This window comes from Erithacus rubecula (assembly GCF_903797595.1).
Source record: "Erithacus rubecula genome assembly, contig: scaffold_893_arrow_ctg1, whole genome shotgun sequence".
In the NCBI taxonomy this organism is placed as follows: domain Eukaryota; kingdom Metazoa; phylum Chordata; class Aves; order Passeriformes; family Muscicapidae; genus Erithacus; species Erithacus rubecula.
The window spans coordinates 1354-22080 of NW_027635442.1; the positions used below are offsets into that span (position 1 = coordinate 1354).

Sequence of the window (20727 nt, forward strand, 5' to 3'; positions counted from 1 at the left end):
GAACCAGAGGTGGAAAGTGGCCGCAGGGAGCCCCACACGACGAGTCACACAAGCTACTGAAGGAGAAGGTGAATCAAGTGCACTTGCTGAACTCAAAGCCATTCAGCTGGCCCTGGACACTGCTGAAACAGAGAACTGGCCAAAGCTCTACCTTTATACTGAAGCATAAATAGTGACCAAGGCTCTGTGAAGAAAAAGGCCAGCTAGCAACATAAAGGAAAACCAATTGAGGCTGCTGATGAGTGGAAAAACATTGCCACTCAGACTGGAAAAATACTGCCACTCAGACAAACTATCTGCAAAAGTCCATCATGTAGATGGCCACTTCCCAAAAGTCAGGTTAATAAAGAACACTAAAACAAGGAGCAAGTAGGTTCAAGCTGCAAAAATAGAGATGTCACAAATAAATTTAAATTAGCAACATAAGGGAGAGTTTTTCCTAGCTAAACAGGCCCATTATGCCTCAAGCCATCAAGGCAAAAATGCCATATATAAGTAGGCACAAACAAAATAAAAACAAATAAAAGGTATTTTAAGACTGTTTAGATTAGGCCTACCTCAAGCAAAGGCAAACCAATCCGTACAATTGTTTTTGCTCAAAAACCCAGTTGTACTTAGTAGGTAATGCAGAAAGAAAAAGAAACCCATTGAGTACCACAGAAAAACCTAATCTTAAGTGAGAACTGTGTGTAAAGTATCACAGTGGATAAAAATATATAGCAGAGTTGAAAGAAGGTATTAATTCAGGTAGGATGCAGATGGTAATAGAATAAGGAGTAGATCATGTCTTAAGTTGCAATGCAAGATGCAAGCAGAAGTATACATTTTATCAGCATCTGCTGAAACCAGGTGGAGCAGGGCTCCTTATCTCTTCCATGACCCATCCATCACAAGTCCTCCCCACAAGGAGTTATACCTTATGGGAGATGCCCCACCCAAGGAGAAAAGCCATGTATTTCCTACCTAAATTAAATCTGAAATTTGAAACATCAGAGCAACCTTTCCCACTAAATTCCCAGAAGACCAGGCCTATCTTCATCACGACTAGATGTTAAAAAAGGAACTACACCCTTCTCCAAAATCATTGCTTCAACAAAACCAAGAAAACTACAGGTACCATTATTCAGACTGTAACCAACACCCTGAGCAGCAGGGTGAGGGGTTGCCTTCTGACCTTGCCAGTGTTTTGGTCTTTATTACTATACCTTTAATTTTCCCAGTGAAAAACTGCGATTCTAAATCCCATATGTTTTGCAGGGAGCTCCTTAATTTCCAAGTCGTATTAATTTAGAGGGAGCTAGTTTACATTTTCCGTTTCAAGAGAAGCTCCAGAGCTCCTCAGCAGACACCTGTCTGTCAAACCAAGACAGTGCCCTGCTGCAGCTCCATCCCCATGGCAGGATCCGCGCTGGATGATCCCCAGGGACCCCCGGTGGGCAGAGCCCCCCTGAGCCCTGGTGCTGCTGATCCGTGTTGGGAAGACACCTGGCTGGGGGCTGCACTCCCTCCCCGTGGCCTGGATTTTCTTTGCATTTCTCTTTGTCCTTCCCAAACACCCAAAACCAGGGTAAAAATAGAGATGTTAAATAACGACCTGTTTGGGGACACGAGGGGATCTTCCAGGGGATGAGGGGGACGCTCGGTTCCAGGGATTTGAGGGGTCCTGGGAGGGACCTGGGGGTTTCTCAGGACGTTGGGCACCCCAGTTCCAGCGGCTCTGGCTGCACTGGGAGACCGCTGGGAGCGGAGCAGGAGCGGGGGGAAGAGGAGGAGCGGGAAGAGACGGAAGAGAAGCAGCGGGAGGAAGAGGAGGGACACAGGAGAAGCGGCAGGAAGAGGAGGAGCGATTTTGGAACCACCCGTTTCTCCCACACGCCCGCACAGACCGCAGCGTCCCCCGGGAGCGGCAGAATCGCCCCCCCAAGAACCCAAAGGTGAGCGGGGAGGGGGAGCTCGCCCCAAATCCATCATGGGGGGCTCCGGGACGGCTTTACTTTGCGGTTCAGGAGATGTTTGGATTTGCAGGAGCCCAAAGCCGAGCCCCGGAGCGGGGAGAGCGCGGAGGGGCGATCCCGGAGCCGGGGGACCCCCGGCAGCCTGGAGGGGTGCGGGAGGTTGGTGCTGAGCGGGCTCCGGGCCCCCGGGGCTGAAAGGGGCGCTGACTGCTCCAGCTGCCCTTGGGCAGCGCCACCACCAAACCCAACGCGCTCAGCCCTTGTTTTCACCCCCCAAAGCAGGATTTCCCAAGCCTTGGCTGCATTGAGGAGGAGGCCATGAGGACGAGGTCGGTGGCCCGGGAACCGCAGGCAGGTGAGGAGGAAGTCAGTGCCCCTTTCCCCCTGTGTCCTGCTCCATCTCCCAGCCCAGCACGGCCCCGGCTGCAGCACAGCCCTGGTGGGATCTCCTTGCCCTTGCCTCTGGCACGGAGGCAAATCCCATCCTGTCCTTGTCCTTCCTCCCCCAGACAAGGAGCTGAGCACGGACAGCAGGGAGGACAAATCCCCGCGGCACAGCCTCGGGCAAGAGGCCGTTTGCAGCGGCTCCACGGCGCAGGAATGCAACGGGGAGGAAAAGCCCCGCAGATCCCGCAGCAGGAGGGGCTGCAAACGCACAGCCCGGGGATCCCAGCAGGAAAGAGCCAGCCCGGGCCGGGGAGGCGGCCGGAGCTCGGAGCTGGGGCTGCGTGAGCAGCTTCACCATGGGGAGAAGCCCCACAAGTGCTTGGAATGTGGGAAGGGCTTCAGGTGGAGATCGGACCTGATCATACACCGGAGAATCCACACAGGGGAACGGCCCTACGAGTGTGGGGAGTGTGGGAAGAGATTCAGGCAGATATCAAACCTGACTGTGCACCAGAGGATCCACACTGGGGAGAGGCCCTATGAGTGTGAGGAGTGTGGAAAGCGATTCATTGACAGCTCAGGCCTGACTGTGCACCAAAGGAGCCACACAGGGGAAAGACCCTACGAGTGTAATAAATGCAGGAAGAGGTTTGAGAGCAGCTCCAGCCTTCTGGAGCACTATCGCACTCACAGGGATGAGAGGCCCTTCTCCTGCTCCAACTGCGGGAAGGCCTTCAAGAAAAACTCCCACCTCATCAGGCACCAGCGCATCCACACTGGGGAGAGACCCTACGAGTGTCCCGAGTGTGGGAAGAGCTTCTCAAGGGGCTCTCACTTGACCAGACACCAACGGAGTCTCCACTGAGAGAAGCCCTGTGAGTGCCCTGAGTGCAGGAAAAGCTTCGTGCTGGCTCCCTGTGACCTGGATTTTATTTGCATTTCTCTTTGTCCTTCCCAGACACCCAGTACTGGGGTAAAAATGAAGACCTTGAACTAAGACATGCCTGCAGACACAGGGCGATCTTCCAGAGGGTGTGGGGGACTCTCTGTTTCAGGGACTTCAGGTTTCCTTGGGGGTTGCTCGTGGCTTTGGTCACCCCTGGCCCAGTGGCTCCTGCTGCACTGGGAGATGCTGACGGAGGTTCTGGGGCAGCTGATCAAGGACCCCCTGCCCTGACACCCTCCCCATTTCCCCCTGACCCGGCTCCTGCTGTCTCCTGTCCAGGATCCTCCTCTCCCCACTGTCGCTGCGCTTGCCCCCAGCCCATTCCCATCTCACAACTCTCCTGCCCCCGTCCTAGTTCAGATCTCATTCCAGGTATCATTCCCTGTCCTGTATTCTCTGCCTGGTTACTGTTCACATATTCCCAGTCCCATATTCCCTGTCCTGTTCCCCTTCTAGTATTCCTGATCCCGTTCCATTTCCATTTCTATATTTCCAGTCCCCTTCTCATATTCCCATTCCCAATCCTGTTGCCCTATCCCCATGTCTGTTCCCTGTCCCATATTCTAAATCTCCATTCCATATTTTCTTCCCAATTTCTCTTTTGATATTTCCTGTTCTGTTCCCATATTCCCATTCCCTGTTCCTGTTGTCATTCCAGTTCTGAAGTCCCTTTCCCAGTCCCCTCTCTCTGTCCCTGTCCCCATTCCCAGTTGTTGGAGGGGAACAGACAAGCCTCTCTGACCCCCTCCAAAAGCAAACATTATGCAAGAATTAAATTTAAAATATTTTGTGAAGTTAAAATACAGGAAACCACACAGACATTAAATAGAGGTCTAAGTTTTAGTATAAGGAATTAGAAATATTAAGTAGCATAGATATGAAGTAAAAGTATAAGTCTTAGTGTGAAGTATGTAGAAATATGTTTTAAATACCATAAAAAACAAAAGCTGTGGAATCTCCTATAAAATAGTGGCTGCATTAAAAACTTAGTTCTAGACAAAATAAAATGACCGTAGTAATATTTTATATATTCTTCACATAGAACAGATAGGCCATATGCACAAGTTATATGTAGACTTTAGTATTATGAAATTCTAATAGGTTTAGGAGAAATGCTTCAGGTGCTTGCTTTTGGCTCATTGGGTAATTTGTCAATAAAAATCTGTGTATTTGAGCCAGTGCTCTCTCTCGCTCCTCTGTCATCGCTCTCTCTTTCTCCACCACCACCTTCCTCATCACCACTACCAGCACGTGAGAGAAGAAGAAGAGGAAGATGAAGAAGAAAAGAACAGAAGAAGAAAGGCCAGGGAGCATCTGCCTCTGGAGACTCTGCACCAGCCGCAGCTTCCACCTCTTGCAGCAGAGAGCTGCTCCTGCTTCCATCGGGACTTTATGGCAGAGAGATTGAACAGGGACTGGAGAGCCTTGGGCTCTTTGCCTTTGGAGCCTGACGTGCCTTGACAAGAAACAACTTTACAGCAGCCAGCAGCTGCTCTGCTCTGGGAAGATCTAAAGCCACAACCAATCCCCACAGCCGGTGCCAGTCCCGGTGCCGTTCCTGAGGGCGCCTCTGCCACGGGGGCCTGAGGGCTCCACAGCTCGGGCTGCCTGTGCCACACGAACCCTTCAGCCCTGCTGCTGCCCTTGGCCAGCTGCAGAGAGCACAAGGCTTTGGGCATTGCTCACAGCCCCCAGCTGGCCACAGCAGCCCATCCTGCCAGCAGCCCTGGGCTCTGAGCCCTCCCTCCTGCTGGGGCCGGGCAGGGGCCATGGGCTGCACCAGGCTCCTGTTCTTGGCACTGGGAGTGACTGGGAATTACTGCAAGCATGCTGAGGGACACTGGGATCATACTGGCAACAACTGGGACTGCACAGAGCGTGACTGGGAGTGGCTGTGAGCAACTGGGATCGGGCTGGAACAAACTCAGGGCAACTGGCAGTGACTGGGAACATGCTGGCAGCAACTGGGATATACTGGGAAAGACTGACACTATAGTGGGGGTAAATGGGAAGAACTGGAACCACATTGGATAATAATGGGAGCAGCTATGCCTGTGCCAGAGCCGTACTGGGATGCTATGGGAACTGGCTGGGATCATATTGGAATCAGACTGGGAGTGACTGGAAAATTGCTGTTTGTGACTGGAACCATGCTGGAGGTGACTGGGAGCAACTGGGCCCACACTCGGAGTGACAGGGAGTCACTCTGGGCATGACTGGAATAATACTGGGAATGACTGGGATCATACTGGGGTGACTGGGTGCAGTGGATCATACTGGGAGCAACTGAGATTGTAGCAGAAGTAACTGGGGCCATACTGGGAGTGACTATGGGTTGTATTGGGATCATCCTGAGAGCCACTCAGATTACAATGGGTGTGAATGGAACCTGACTGGGGGTTACTGGGAGCTACTGGGCCCATGTTGGGAGGCAAACATGGACACATTGGGAGCAGCTGGGATCAACTGGAAGATACTGGAAATATGGTGAGGGAACTGCCACCACAACTAGAATCATACTGGGTATAAGTGGGACTATACTTAGAGCAACTGACAGAAATGGGTCATACTGGAGGCAACTGGGAGTAACTGGGAAAGACTGGGATCATTCAGAGGTAACTAGAACAATACTGTGCAACTGAGATATACTGGGAGTGTCTGTAACCATACTGGAGGGACTGGAACCACACTAAGAACAGCTGGGATCGTGCTGGAGACAACTAGGAGTGAGTGGGACCATGCTGAGACTAACTGGGAGGAAATGTGAGTGACTGGGATACAGTGGGAGAGACAGGGGGTCACAGGGATCATACTGGAGGCTGCTGGGGTCATGTTGGCTTTGACAGGGAGCAACTGGGATCACAGTGGGGGCCACTGGCATCATACTGGGAGTGACTGCGACTGTACTAGGGGCAACTGGGAGAACTGGGAACACATTTGACAAAAGCTGGAGGAACTGGCAGCAACTGGGACCCTGCTGGGGGCAAAGTGTGTCACAATAGGAGTGACTGGGAATGACTGGGTTCATACTGGGAGCAACAGGGATCCCGCAGGCACCGAGGGGAAGTGACCAGGATCATACTGGGAGTGACCGGGCTCATACTGGGAGCAGCCATTCCCAGCACTGGGACCCCCGAACCCCTTTGCGGCCATCGCGCCCCTCCAGCCCCAGCACCCCCGCCGGGGTCCCGGCAATTCCAGGGGTCCCTCCCCCCTCTCGGGGTCCCGCTTTGGGGTTCTGGGGCTCTCCTCTCTCTGGGGTCCCGCTCAGGGAAGCTGCGGCTCTCCCGGGGCTCCCCCAATCCGGTGTCTTCCCGCCGATGCCGCCGGCCCCGCGCGGTCCCCACGGGCCCCGGCAGAGCTCGCAGGGCCCGGCCCGGGAAGCCCAACCCCCATTGCGGGGAGACCCGCATCCCCCCGCCCCCGCCGGGGCTCTGCCGCCACCGGGACCCCCAAAAACACCTCCCGGGGACCCCCCGATGTTCCCCTGAGGGGCATCTGCGGCTAGGCTCTGGAGCGCTGCAAATTCCAAACATCCCCCCAAAACACCCCAAACCCAGGGACCCCCCCCCTCGGGATATTTGGGGCGAGCTCCCCCTCCCCGGGCACCTGGGATGTGGGGCGATGGTCCCGGGGGGGCTGCGAGTTCAGGGAGCTCCGGGTTAGCGCGGTTGATTCGCTCCTTCTCTCCTCCTGCTCCTGCTGCCGCTTCCTCCCTCCTCCTCCTCCTCCCCTGTTCCGAATAGGGAGGGGCGGGGCCAAAGAAAGGGCGGGAACTGTGAGAGGAAAGGGGCGGGGCCAAAAAGCCACCAGGTCCTAAAAGGGCCAGGTTTGGCCAAAAATAACCCAAAAGGGCCTCAAATGCAGCCTAAATCCACCAGGTTTGGCCTAAAATCAGCCAAAGGGGCCTCAAATTCACACCACAGGGGTCTAAAATCCTGAAAATGCACTTAACATTGTCCAAATGGTGCCTAAAATCCAACCTAAAACTGCCCAGTTTATTCTAAAATCACCCAAACAGGCCTAAAATCTTTGGTATGGAGACCGAGACCAAAATGGGCTCCAGAACTGGCACTGGGACCAAGACTGAGACCGGCACCAACACTGGGACCAGCACCGGGAGAATTCTGGGACTGGGAGCGGCACAACCCTGGGACTGAGACTGAGAGCGGCACCGGAACCAGCACCGAGACTGAGATTGGCACTATGAGTACTCTGGGACCAGCACCGGCACCAGAACCAGCACCAAGACTGAGATTGGCACTATGAGCACTCTGGGACCAGCACCGGCACCAGAACCAGCACCGAGACTGAGATTGGCACTATGAGCACTCTGGGACCAGCACCGGCACCAGAACCAGCACCGAGACTGAGATTGGCACTATGGGCACTCTGGGACCAGCACCGGCACCAGAACCAGCACCGAGACTGAGATTGGCACTATGAGCACTCTGGGACTAGCACTGGCACCGGATCCAGCACTGGGACCAGAACCACTCCGAGACTGTGACTGAGACCAAGACTGAAAACAGAACCAGCACTGAGACCGGCACCCATATAGGACTGAGACTGAGACCAAGACCAGCCCTGCTCTGGGATTGAGATCAACACCAGGATCAGATTCAGCACCAGGAGCGCTCCAGGACTGCTCCAAGACTGGGACCTCCGCGTTCACTCCGGGGAGTTTTGGCTGCGCTCCCGAACGGGACTGGGAGGGACCCCTGGGTGGGGCAGGGTCCCATCGGTTCACATGGTCCTGGTGCAGCCAGAACGGTCCATATGGTCCCAGTTTGTACAATCCCAGTCCATATGATCCCAGTTTGTACAATCCCAGTCCATATGGTCCCAGTTTGTACAATCCCAGACCATATGGTCCCAGTTTGTACAATCCCAGTCTTGAAGGCCCTGATCTGTCTGGTTCCAGTCTGTGCAGTCCCAGTCAGGAGGATCCCAGTCCATGTGATCCCAGCCCCCATGATGCCAGTCTGGATGGTCCTGCATGGATCACACTGCCAGGGTCTGGAATTCCAGTTCCCAGGCAGGAAAAGTTGTTCCTGCCTGTACTGGTTTTGGATCTCCAATTTGAGATTTCCCACCCAAGGCACCTATTTATATCACGGCTTTAGCACCTTGATCTTGTTCCCAATCCCTATCTCGTTCCTGTTCCCCTTCCCAAACTTGTTCCCATTCCCAATCCATTTCCCAATCCCTAACTCGTTCCTGTTCCTGATCCCATTCTCAATCTTCTTACTATTCCCCTTCCCATTCACAGTCCTGTTCCTGATCCCAATACTGTTCCTATTCTCATTCCAATCCCGATCCCATTCCCGATCTCATTCCCATTTCTGATCCCTATCCCATTTGCAATCTTGATCCCTTTCCCAATCCTGATTTCGTTCCCATTCCCAAACTTGATTGCATTCCCAATCGCTATTTCATTTCCATTCCCAATCCCGTTCCCAATCCTGATCCCGTTCCCATTCCCAACCCTGTTCCTATTCCCAGTCTCTCTGCTGTTTCCAGGGAATCGTTTTGATCTCAACCTTCACCCCAAATTGAGGGGGGTCAAAACTCCCCAATCCCCAAACGTTGGGGTTTGAAGTATTTGGGGTGTCCAACACCTCTGATCCTGAAATTTGGGATTCAGCCCCCTGATCACCAAATTCTGGGGTCAAAAACCCCCCAAACCCAAACCCTGGGGTGTCAAACCCCCCCCCCCCCCCCCCCCCCCGCTGATCACAAATTTTAGGATCTCAGCCCTCAAGTGCTAACTCTGGGGTAAAATCCTCCAAATCCCCAAAATTTGGTGTCAAACCACCCCAAATCCTGAGGTTTAAAACACCCTTGACCCCAAGTTTGAGGATCAAAACCCCCCAGACCCCAAACTTTGGGGTTAAACTCCCCCAATTTCCAACCTCTGTTGTTTGAAATACTTGGAGTGTCCAACCCCTCTGATCCCAAAATTTAGGTTAAATGCCCCTGATCCCCAAATTTTTGGGTCAAACTCTCTGATCCCAAACCCTGGGGTGTCAACCTCCCCCAAACTTTAGGACCAAACATCTCCCGTCCCCAAACTTTGGGGTCAAACCCACCAAACTGCCCTCCCAAACCACTCCAACCCTGGGGAACACAGCTGGGTTCATTTAGGGTTGATTTAAGGTTGATTTGGGATTCATTTGGGGTGGGGGCAGCTCCTGGTGCAATGTCTGCAGAGACCCTGGGTACAATGCTGGGAAAAACCCCAAAAACCCCAGTGGAATCACAAAAACACCTGGGGAAACCTGAAAAGGCGATTTGGGGTGGGAAAAGGAGATTTTGGGATGGAAAAGGAGATTTGGAGGGAGGAAAGGGGGATTTGGGGTGGGGATTGAGGATTTTGGGTGGGAAAAAGGATTTGGGGTAGACAGGAAAGGACCTTGGGTGGAAGAAGGGGATTTGGGGTGGGAAAAGGAGATTTTGAGGTGGGAAAAGGGATTTGGGACGCACAAAAAGATTTGGTCTATGAAAAGGCAAATTTGGGGTCTTAAAAGGACATTTGGGATTAAAAAGCGGGGATTTGGGATAAAAAAGGAATTTGGGATAAAAAAGGAAGATCTAGAATTAAAATAAAAGGAAGATTTGGGATAAAAAGGGAGGATTTGAGGGAAAAAATTGAGGATTTGGGCTGAGCTGAACTTACCTGGGAGAGTGGGGGCAGGTGGAAGCTTTGGGACAGGATCAGGACCATTTTTGGGGCGGTTCTGGGGGATTTTGGAGTATTTGTATGGGATTTAGGGTCAGTTCAATGGGATTTGTGGACAGTTTTCTGGGATTTTTTTGTATTTTGATCTGATTTTGGGCAATTCTGGGATTTTAGGGGCAGCATTGGGAGATTTTGGGGGGGGTTGGAGGGATTTTAGAGTGTTTCTATAGCATTTTGCAGTGGTTTGGAGAGATTTTGGGGTGGTTTGGTGGGATTTTAGGGGATTTCTATGGGATTTTGGGGTGTTCCCATAGGATTTTTGGGGCGGCCTGAAGGAATTTGGGGCATTTCTGGGCAGTTTGGGGTATTGAGTTGTGGTTTTGAGGCATTTCTCTGGGGTTTTGAGGCAGTAGTGAAGTATTCAGGGGTGGTTTTGAGGTGTTTCTCTGGTATTTTGGGGCATTGCTCCTGGATTTGGGGTGTTTTGGGACAGTTTTCAGGTATTCCATGTGTTGGGGAGAATGAAATGATGAAACCCCACAAATATGAAAGCATAAATTCTGAAAATGATGTTGAAATGATAGCCATTTTCGAGACACCAAGCTTTAGTTACTCAGTAACTAGAAGACAATGGAGTGGCTGGCTAGGTAATCCCCTCCTGGATGAAACAATGACTCCTGCTACAAACGGGTCAAAGTCCTTGTTAAAGGTTAAAGTACAACACACTATGGTAATACAAAAACTCCTATAGGCTGTATGTAAATGCTACAGAATTTGTATTTTGTATTAGATTGGTTAGTGAAAATTTAAATATTCATAGTAGAAAGAAATTTAAAGTGTTGTAAATGGGAAGTCGCTCTCTTCTCTCTTACTCTTTTTCTCTCTCTCTTACCTCTCGTACTTCTTTCCCTCTCTTACCTTACTTACGTCCCTCATTTCCCTTCTCTTTCCTCGCTCCTCACTCCTCCTCCCACTCTCTCTCTTGTAACCCCTCACCCTCCTTTCTCTCCTCCTCACACTTACCATCTGCTTTTCATTTCTTTCTTCCTCCCTCCCTTCATTATATTATCCTTTTTCTATCCCAATATCCCATTCCCAATTCCTGTCCTATTTTGGGCTGCAGCAGGCAGCCCTCGGTAGGATTTCTCAATACCCACGCCCTCTGTGTGTGTGTAATAAATTGTTACTGTAACCATCAGCTTATACTGGGCTCTGGAGTTTGTCCCTAAGAACCGTCTGAGAACACAAAGAGATCCCGCAGACAACAATGCAGTTCTTCACTTGGATTAGTCACTGTGTGGGATTTGGGGTTTATCTGGATTTTAAAGCCCTCGTGGTGGCCCTGACACTGCTCAGGAGCTGGTAGGAAAAGCAAAGTCAGAGCTCCTGGCAGGCACAGGGTACTTTCCATCAGATTGGATTGTGGAAGAATTGTTTGGGACTTGGATTATCTCTCTGGCTGATCACAGCCCGGAGTCAGGAATTTGTATAATTCCATATGTTTGACTCCCAGAACTTCCCAGCCCAGGGGCTTGAGCTGACAGGGCAGCACAAAGATTGTTCTCTGTGTGGTGCCCAGATTTGGGTTTCACTGACAGCTTTGCTAGTTCCCATGAATTATCCCATAGCCCCAAATTCCCTGCTCAATTCCCACTGCCCTAACCTCACAGTGCCTCATGGAGGGTGGATATTCCCATGCAGAGCTGCTGCTGGAATACCAGCTGTGCCAGGAACCAGCAGAGCTTCCAAGGAAGCTCAGCAGCATCGGGACAGGCATATATTCCAAAGAATTTGCTATTTAAACCTTCATTCCCCAGCCCCACCCATGTCCCTGAGGGGCACTTGACAGAGTTGCCTGGAATTCACCTGATTTAGCCCCCCTGAGCTCAGGCTCCAGGTGATGTGTTCAAGCAGGAGAAGGCAGGGCCAGAGGCGCTCCCAGCCCGTGCCAAGGCAGCCCCCATGCCCATGGGAGGACATCAGTTCCTTTCAGAGCTTCAGCAGTGGCCACTGTGAGTTCTTGTCCCTCAGGAAAGGATGCACATCCCTGCCTCCAGTGGGACCCACCTGTGAAAGTTTTCCATCCCTTCTGCACTTCCACCTGGCTCCCTGGAAACTTCCACCTTCATCCAAACAAAACTTTATCCCACCCAAACCTTTGATGTTAAGGCATCTCTGCAGGCTAATGCTTAAGATTGAATATCTGTAAGGGAAGATGGCCTTGGCTTTAATGCTGCTGCTGGGTGATGGCCTCAGGCTGGAAGGGAAGGGATTTGGCGTGGCTGGGACATACCTGGCAGCTTCATGGGAGCACTGGGAGGCTGGAACCAGGAATTGCTGTCTGAGCCCCTCTGCAAGCAGCCCGTGCTGCCGTCACCAGGAAATGCCAGCTGTTCCTTGGGGTGCTTTTGGGCTGTCAGTGGCCTGTATCCAGGCTGAAGCATCTCCAGGTGCCTGTTCAGAGCAGCCCCTGGCCCAGGAGCCACGGGCAGCCCTTGAGCCGTGTCCGTGCCAGCGCTGGCCGGGCACCCCAGCGCCATCCCCGGGACATGTGCTGGGCACAGCCCCTCCCCTGCAGAGCCCAAGGACAAGAGCTGCTGGCTCCCTTTCAGGGGCTCCTAGCCTCCTCCTGCCCCACATTCCCTGCAGCTGGGACACACACAAACACCAAGGAACATTGCTGGCAACAAGCAGGAGACACTGAGGCCTCTGTGCAGCTCTGGGCCACAAAAGCAGCCCCAGCTTCAGCAGCTGCCATCATTTTGACAACACTCACCTGCAGGAACTTTGGTCATGCAGCAAGGGAAGCCTCAGGATGTGTTCTGCTCATTTCTCCATGCAAAGGGACATTGCAAGAGCAAATTCACACGTGCTGGGGAAATCCTAGAAAGGCCAGGAAAATCAGGGTTATGGGAAGAGTTTGGTGCTATCATGTTGGTTACCAGCCTGTTCTACCCTACAGCCATGGCAGGGGTTGGTGTGTAAAGCAGCTTTAGCAGAAGAGGAGCTGCAGTTCCCTTGCTGGTGCCAAGAATTCCCATCCTTGGGAGGTTCATGCTCATAACCCATAGAGTAGCTCAGTCAGTTGGAGCAGGGTCCTGGTAATGCTAAGGTTGTGAGCTCAATTCTCAAATGTACCATGTACCTGAGAGTCACATTTTTAGGATCCCTCTCAACCCAAATATAATCTGTAATCTGAAATAAATAGGAAGGTTCTCAGCTGAATTTTAAGAGAAGAGGTTTTACCATTGCAGAGCATTTTTGAGTTGCAGAGCAAGGGGGAGGGGGAGCATCTCACCTGGCAGGTGTTGGAGAAGCAGCCCGAGTGGAACCGTGCCCGGCCCCGGCTGAGCGGCTCCTCCCGTGATCCAGCCCCGCTCGTTCCGCAGGGGAGCGGCGGGCAGGAGCCCCGGGGCTGTGCGAACACGGGGAAGGGGGAGCCGGGCGCTGCTCTCCGCTGAGGATTGCGGGGACTTTGCACCCCCGCGGGATGGGGGCACCGGGAGCGGCGGGATTTGGGGCTCCCAGGGTTGGCACGGCGCTCCCCGTGCCCCGGCCGGTTCCAGCCACGATCCAGAGACTGCACGAGGAGATTCCGCCGCCGTTCTCCGGGCGCGGTTCCCGGCAGAGCCCCGGCTCCCCGCGGCCGCAGCGGGATCGTGCCCGGAGTCCCATGGACGCTGCGGCCGGAGCAGGAGCGGCAGCGCCGGGCTCGGCCCCAGCGCCCGTCCCGGGGCGGCTCCTGCTGCCCGCGGCGATCCCGGTCCCGATCCCGCCCCGATCCCGCGATCCGCACCCTGCCGGCCCGGGGAGAGGCGGCACCGCTCCGAACCCCCAGCGGACACCGCCAAAACCCAGAACCGGCCCCTGGTACCACCTGAGCACCTCGGGCTCCACGCAGCACCGGGAGCAGTCCCTGGGCTGGACTCGGCGCAGCGCTCCGGGCGAGGATCCCGCCCCATCCCAGGAGGAGCATTCCCGGATGGAGCGGGGCGGGAGCGGCTCGGCCGCCATTAAAGCGCGCGGGCGGGGCGGGGCCTGGGGGCGGGGCCTGCACGGGTGCGCGGGGACCCAGAGCGCATGCGTGGGGCGGGGGATTTAAACGGCGGAGAGAGTCCAGCGGCGCCATTTGCTGCGCGACGCTGTTGGTGGGCGGTCCAGGCTGTCTTTGTCTTTTCGTTTATGTTTCTTGGCTTCTGTGTTTCTTTTTCTCTACACCTCTCGTTTCTCCCTATTCTTCCTTTTCTCCCTCCCCCTCATGCTCTTACACAGCCAACCCTACCCTGCAACTCTCTTTGTAATGTGGTTTTAGGGTATTTTTTAGGATTTTTTTAAAGCGTATTTTTAATTTTTTTCTAGGTTTTTTTTTTGGGGATTTTTTGAGGATTTTTTTGGGGGGGGGGGGCTGGTTTTGAGGGTTTTTAAGTGATTTTTCTTATTTGTTGTGGGCTTTGGGGATTTTGGGGGGTGTTTAAAATCGGATTTTGGGTTTCTTGGTGTATGTTTTTTAGCTTGGGTTTTTTTATGTTTTTTTAAAGGGGTTTTGGGGTGTTATGAAATGTTTTTAAGGTTGTTTTAGGGGTTTTTTTAGGGATTTTACAAATTTTTTTAGTGTTTTAGGGATTTTTGAGGGTTTATGGAGAGGGTTGTTTTGAGGGGGGTTTTAAGGAAATTTTTGGGGGTTTTTGGGGGTTTAATGGGTTTTTGGGGAGTTTTAATTTTTGGAGGATTTGGAAATTTTTGTGGTCTTCTTTTGGGTTTGTGTGGTTTCTTGGATTTTTTCCTTCTTTTTGTTTTTGTTTTTTTTTTTTGGTGGGGTTTTAGTCCAGTTTTTTCAGGGTTTTTTCCTTTTTTTTTTTTTTTTTTTTTGCGGGGGGGAGGGATTTATTTTAATTTTTAACTTTTTTTATTTCACTTTTTTCCTCACAGAATTTCCCTCCCTGTGTCAGTTTTTTAAGTGCTGCTACAAGGAGATGCTGGAGGGCACCAAGATCCCTGGGGACCCCCCAGGGACACCCAGGACTGTGTGGGAGGAGCCCAAAAATTTTAGGGAGGTTCCCCCCCTAAATCATTAACCCCCACCGGAACCTTCCCCTGTGTCTGTGTGGAGTTTTTGGGAATTAATTCAGAATTTTCTGGGGAGGTTTTGGGCATTTGGGGAGGTGGGAGCACCTTAAAAACTAAAAAAAAAAAGGGATTTGGGGAAAAGTTTGGGGAATTTCACCTCAAAAATGGTGAAGGGAGCCCCAGAAATTGACATAGGATGAGGTGGTTTTAGCCAAAATCTGGGATTTGCCCTCAAAATCTCCCAGAATTTGGGGAATCACCTCAAAAATCCACCTCTGGGATTTTTGCTCTGTCCGGGGGCGGGGGGGGGGCGGGGGGTGGGCTGCAGTATTGGGTTGTGCACCTGTACTATATAGTACAAAGTGTATTGGGGAAAAATACTTTCAAATAATTTTTTTGTACTTAGAAACATTTCCTGAAGAAGAACTTTTGTGCAATATATTACTGGACAGTAATAGATGACCTGAAAATCATGGTTCAGTTTATATTCAGAAATAAGATTTGAAGGACACTTTGTTACTCCCAGGCAAAAAAGCATAATAGAATTATCCTGCCTTTAAAACACATATTATAAAAATATCGATATCTAAGTGGTTTTTTTTATACAGCAAAGATAATATTCCACACAAGTGAACCATGAAATAATCACAAGGCATCAAAGGTAGATACAGCTTTTCCTACATGCAAAGCCAGTTATTTCTCAAGTTGCTCCAGTTGTTGTTTTTTTTCCTAAGAAAAGCAACAAATTAAAACTTTATCATTTCAATAGAAGGGATTAATTATATGCATGCCAAAATTTTATTACCAAGTCCTCGGAAGAACAGTAATTCAAGAAGGTCTTGGTATGCTCTGTGGCAACTCCAGTCATATTTCTAAGTGAGCTGCATAGAGCACTCAGTAATGAATGTCATTCTTTCCTTGGCCATTTAGAGGTTTTCTACTTTTCCTTTTATCTGGGTATTATAGACTCAAGTATAATTGCTGCAATAAAGTGCCTTGAAAGCAATTTAGCAATGGTATTTCCATGCTCTTGAATACATCCAACAGCATATGCATGCCTACAGGAGATCAATAAAGGTTTTAGGACCCAGTTCTCTTGAGATATCCATGCAAAGGATGTCCATGGACTCAGCAACTCACTATCAGATTAATTCTAAAATGTCTGTGGTATAATTTTATGAAGAGAAAGTGACCCATCCATAGTGCCATGAGATCTGAACTCAGGACTCCAATCCTGTCATACCAAACCAACATTTTCCTTAAAGCAAGTGCCAGGATGGAGAATTAATGTCAGAAGAGAAATGTCATAGAAAAATGCTGCATTTGGGGATTAAACAAATAGAGGCAAGGAAAGCCTTACAGGAAGCCCTTCCTTTGTGTAAAGGCTGTGAGCCTTCTCAACTTCCACTGAAATTGCTGTGGCTGTGCTTAGGACTTTTCAGGAGCAAACCCCAAATGTGTTCTCACCAGCTTTCCCACAGCACCAAGCTCTCCTCCAAACCCATAATATGTGTGCAGATCACACATTGCTGCATCGTTAGCAGCAGCACTGGCTTTGGGAAAATATTTCTATTGTTAACCCAGCTGACTTCAAAGAAAGTGAATTTCAGTAGCAATAGAGCATTTCTCTCCCCTAGCAAAGTCAGAAGACTCCTGATGCAATGTAGTAGCATCTACCTACAGAGCAGTAGAGATCTAATGGGACTTGTTAAATTTTCCACCTCGGTTATATCAAGTGTAATTTAGTTGTGGTTTTTGAAGGCACAAGCTTTTCTATTCTTGGTATACACTCAAAATACAGATCTTTTTCAAGAGATATTTTTCTCCTCTTGAAACAACAATCAAATTATTAAAGTGAGACAGATGCTGTAGACAGCTGTGAGAACACCTGCCTGGTTACAGATGATCACAGAGAGCAAATATTTCAGCACTTTCACTGGTTGCTCTTATGGAATAGAGTGTTGCTGGTGGTAAGATTGAAATCTTGTATTGCCTTTCACTGACAAGATATAACTTCCATTTCCATGGGCTCATTTTACATATGTATTCTTGCACATGTAGAAATTTTTATCTGGTATTTATGTTTGCATAGTTTGATTGAATTTGCTACATAAAGAACAATTTCAGCTATTTTTAGCAAAGGAAAGCCTGTTTGAGTTTCAACAGAATGATAAGCCAAGCGTGCTTTAAATTCACTTTGCAATTACATTCTCTACAAAAATAGAGCAGGTAAACAATAGTCTAATTACTGCAGATAATAAATGAGAATTTAGGAAGATGCATGAAACTAAATCTGTCATATTTTTCATTGTGTTTCCATAAAATTAGAGAGCACAGGTGCTCTTGAAAAAGATATTTGGGAAATGTTTATGTTCAGTGATGTACAAAGATGAATAGCTGGGATTTGTGGTGGTGTTATGCTGCAGTGCAATTTCAAGTAATGGTGGAATAGCACCTGTTCACAAATTCCAGTATGTTTTCTTGTATTACAGAGAACTTGCACATGTGTGCATCTGCAGATCTCAGTTCTGTTATCTGCACAGAATTACCAATGTCTTCTTTATTATGAATATTTCTGACAACTACATAAAAGTGTGGAGCAGTGGAATTGTCCTGTACACAGCATGTACCTGAATATCCTCCATGACAGGCTACTAATAAATTCCAGAATTTTCCAGGTTAGTTCCTTATCAGCACACTGTATCAATCCACAATTTAAATTATTTCTTTTCTTTGCTTAGTTTGTTTTGAAGTAGTGAGGGGGCACAATTTCAGGAATGCTTTCCCTAAGCACTACATAGAAAAAATTGCATTTTTAATGTTGGCCATTATTGATTAAAATATAATTTGGACTGTAAATGTTTGACCTTACTAGGCTACATAACTGTGTGACATGTGGGGTTCTATTTAGTGAGAATTTTCCTGAGCAGCCAACAAAAACAACTGACTGCAATGCCCCATAGAGAGTGCAAAGGAGGCCTGAAGAAAGAGGCTTTTCTGGATGAAGCAGCACATAAATGGACATGAGGAAAATAAGGGCCATGCAACATGAAGAGAGATGTCCCTTCTTTTCTGAACTCCTGTCTTCTCCTTTTGGCCTCCTCATTAGAAATTTTGTTGTAATTCAGTTGCTGGGACAATTTTTGTGAGGTTTGTTACACTGTGTTTAAAGAACAACAAACACCGTCCCAGCGAGGAGGAGCATTCCTAATTCAGGCTCTGTCTGAAGCTGTGTAAGATGAAATGGGAAGAGATTTTCTGGGTAGTGGGTTTCAATTTTTGAGAGAAAGCCAGCACACAGAGGAAAAGATGACAGGGCACCTTGGAAAACACTCACTCCAAAAGATGCTCCAGGATGTGATGAGAGCAACAATCCCTGTGCCAGCATGTCACCCACAGGGCAGCGGCTGCAGGGACAGGGCTGGGCTCCTCACAAAGGACCTGGGAGGAGACAAGAGAAGGCAGAGTCAGCCAGAACTCAAGACAGGCTGGATGTAAAGAAAATATCCACTGTGTGTGTGGGATGAGCTCCTGCCATTCCACCAAATATACAAATATTGCACCACCTGAGCTTTTATGGTTTAACCATATAAAGAAATAAAAACCAGCATGAATTAAAATAGATAGAAGAAATAGGTCTATTTTTTCCTGCTCTCAAAACTTTCCTGTTCAAATGACTGTTTAAATAAAAAAAATAAGTGACATTAAGCAGGTCATTTCAAGATCAACTTTGTTGGATTATATTGACAAGACTTGGCTGCGGGAGGCATTTTACATTCTAACTCTCCCCTGATTGTGTAAAAACAAAGAGAATAAAAGGAAGGAAAAATGCAAAACCTTTTGGCGAAGACACCCGTGTGAGTTCACTGTCACTATAAGCCATTAATCCCTCGGGTAAAGCAACATCCTTCCAGGCGGCGGGACTTTAGCTCTGATGGAAATGCTGACAGAATTGCTGCCCCTTCCTGCTGCTGCTTCCATCTCCACAGAATGAGAAATGTGCCAAATCTGCCGCAGACAGGCAGAGGCAGTGAGACAGCAGCAGCCAGCTCGCTGGGAAAGGAGCCCAGAGAATGTGTGCAGTGTCTCTTTTCCTTTGCCCTCTCCCGTCCGGCCTTGTCCGCTCCCAGCGGGAACTCTGCTCGCGACCCACCCGAGCCCGGCCTGCGCGGGGCCGCGAGTGGGGCCGAGCGCAGCGCCCCCCTCAGGCCGCGGGCGTTGTGGCCGCACTCGGCGATCGGCGCCATGGCGGAGCTGCCGCTGCCCGCCGCGCTCAACGCCGGCGCCTTCCCCGCCAAGCTGTGGCGCCTGGCGAACAGCCCCCGCGTCCGCTCTGTGCGCTGGGACAGCCGGGGCCAGGGGCTGCTCATCGACCGCTCCCTGCTGGAGCGGGAGCTGCTCAGCCCGGGCGGCGCCCACGGAGCGGGCGGCGAAGGGGCGGGGCCGGGCCCGGACTCCTTCCAAGCCACGCACTTCGGCAGCTTCGTGCGCCAGCTGAACCTCTACGGCTTCCACAAGGTGCCGGGCGATGCCGGCGGCTGGCTCCACTACACGAATGCCAACTTCGTGCGCGACCGCCCCGAGCTGCTGCTCCGCATCCAGCGCCTGACCAGGGCCAACAGGCAGCGGCTGGCGGCGGGGCTGGAGGTGCGCAGCCGGCAGCCCGGCCGCTTCCAGCAGCCGCACACGGAGCGGCCGCTGCCCGCCTGCTGTGCCGGGCAGCCCCCCAGAGCCGGTGAGACGGGCTGCGAGCTGTGGGCGCCAAGGGTGCCGTGGGCTGTGGCCGTGGGCAGGGGCCGGCACAGGGGCAGGAGCGGCGCCGTGGCTGGTGCTGCTCCGTGCTCGGCCCTGGGATGCTTGGGGAGCTCTCCGTGAGTGCGTGTGAGCCGAGGGCTCGGTCGTGGTCAGACCCAGCAGGAGGGAGCCTCCTGGTCCTTTGGAATAGAAGGGAAGAAACCTGGCAGCTGGGTTTCTGGCAGTTGCTTCCTGCCAAGGAATGGCAACAGGACAGTTTTCCAAGACAGTTGAACCAATAGGGGAGAGTTAAGCAGGCAAGGAACTGTGTTGAATGGCCCCAGAACATGTTTTTTTCTTTCATTACTTATTTCTCACTCTGCTTGGGAGGATGGGAGTTTTTCTCTTCCCTGGCCGAAATAAGGTTGCTGCCGAAGGCATTGCAAAGCCCAATAGTGACCCAGCCTTCCCTTTGCTTCCTTTCTTCTTCCCTCACTGCTGCACAGCTCCCTCAGGCCACAACCTCACTGCTGCTGCTGCTGCTGCTGCCTCACGGGAGGATTCAGAGCTGCGTCCAGGCCCTTCTAAGGGATGTGCAGGTGCTCAGGAGTCTGAGGCTTCCCCAGCAGCTGCCAAGAAAGTCTGTGCCTCCTCTGGACTTTTTGGGGCTTCACCAGTGGAACCATCAAGGGAGCTCATCCGCAAATTTAATCTGCGCAAGCTCACCATTCCGCTGGTTCGCATCGACCCTGAAGCTGCCTGCAGGGCCCTTCGAGAGGGCAGCAGCTGCAAATCTTCAGAGCAGCACAGCCCAGCCAACAGTGCTGCCTCACCTGGGGATTCAGAGGTGCCTCCAGGCTCCTCCAGGATGAGTGCAGCTGCTCAAGTGTGTGAGGCTTCCCCAGAACATCCTGAGGAAGAGTTTGTCACCTCTGGACCTCTTGGGGCTTCATCAG

The 20727-nt window shown here is 51.0% G+C and overlaps 1 protein-coding gene across 1 annotated transcript; it reads left to right on the forward strand.

Annotated features, from left to right (window-relative positions):
• Nucleotides 1-2267: 2267 nt before the first annotated feature.
• Nucleotides 2268-3643, forward strand: LOC306816808 (uncharacterized protein; the record flags this gene model as incomplete). Its single annotated transcript, XM_079333268.1, has 3 exons — nucleotides 2268-2310; nucleotides 2465-2990; nucleotides 3568-3643. The coding sequence occupies exons 1-3, from the start codon at nucleotides 2274-2276 to the stop codon at nucleotides 3641-3643; spliced, it is 639 nt and encodes a 212-aa protein (XP_079189394.1). The 5' UTR covers nucleotides 2268-2273.
• Between the last annotated feature and the right edge of the window lie 17084 nt (nucleotides 3644-20727).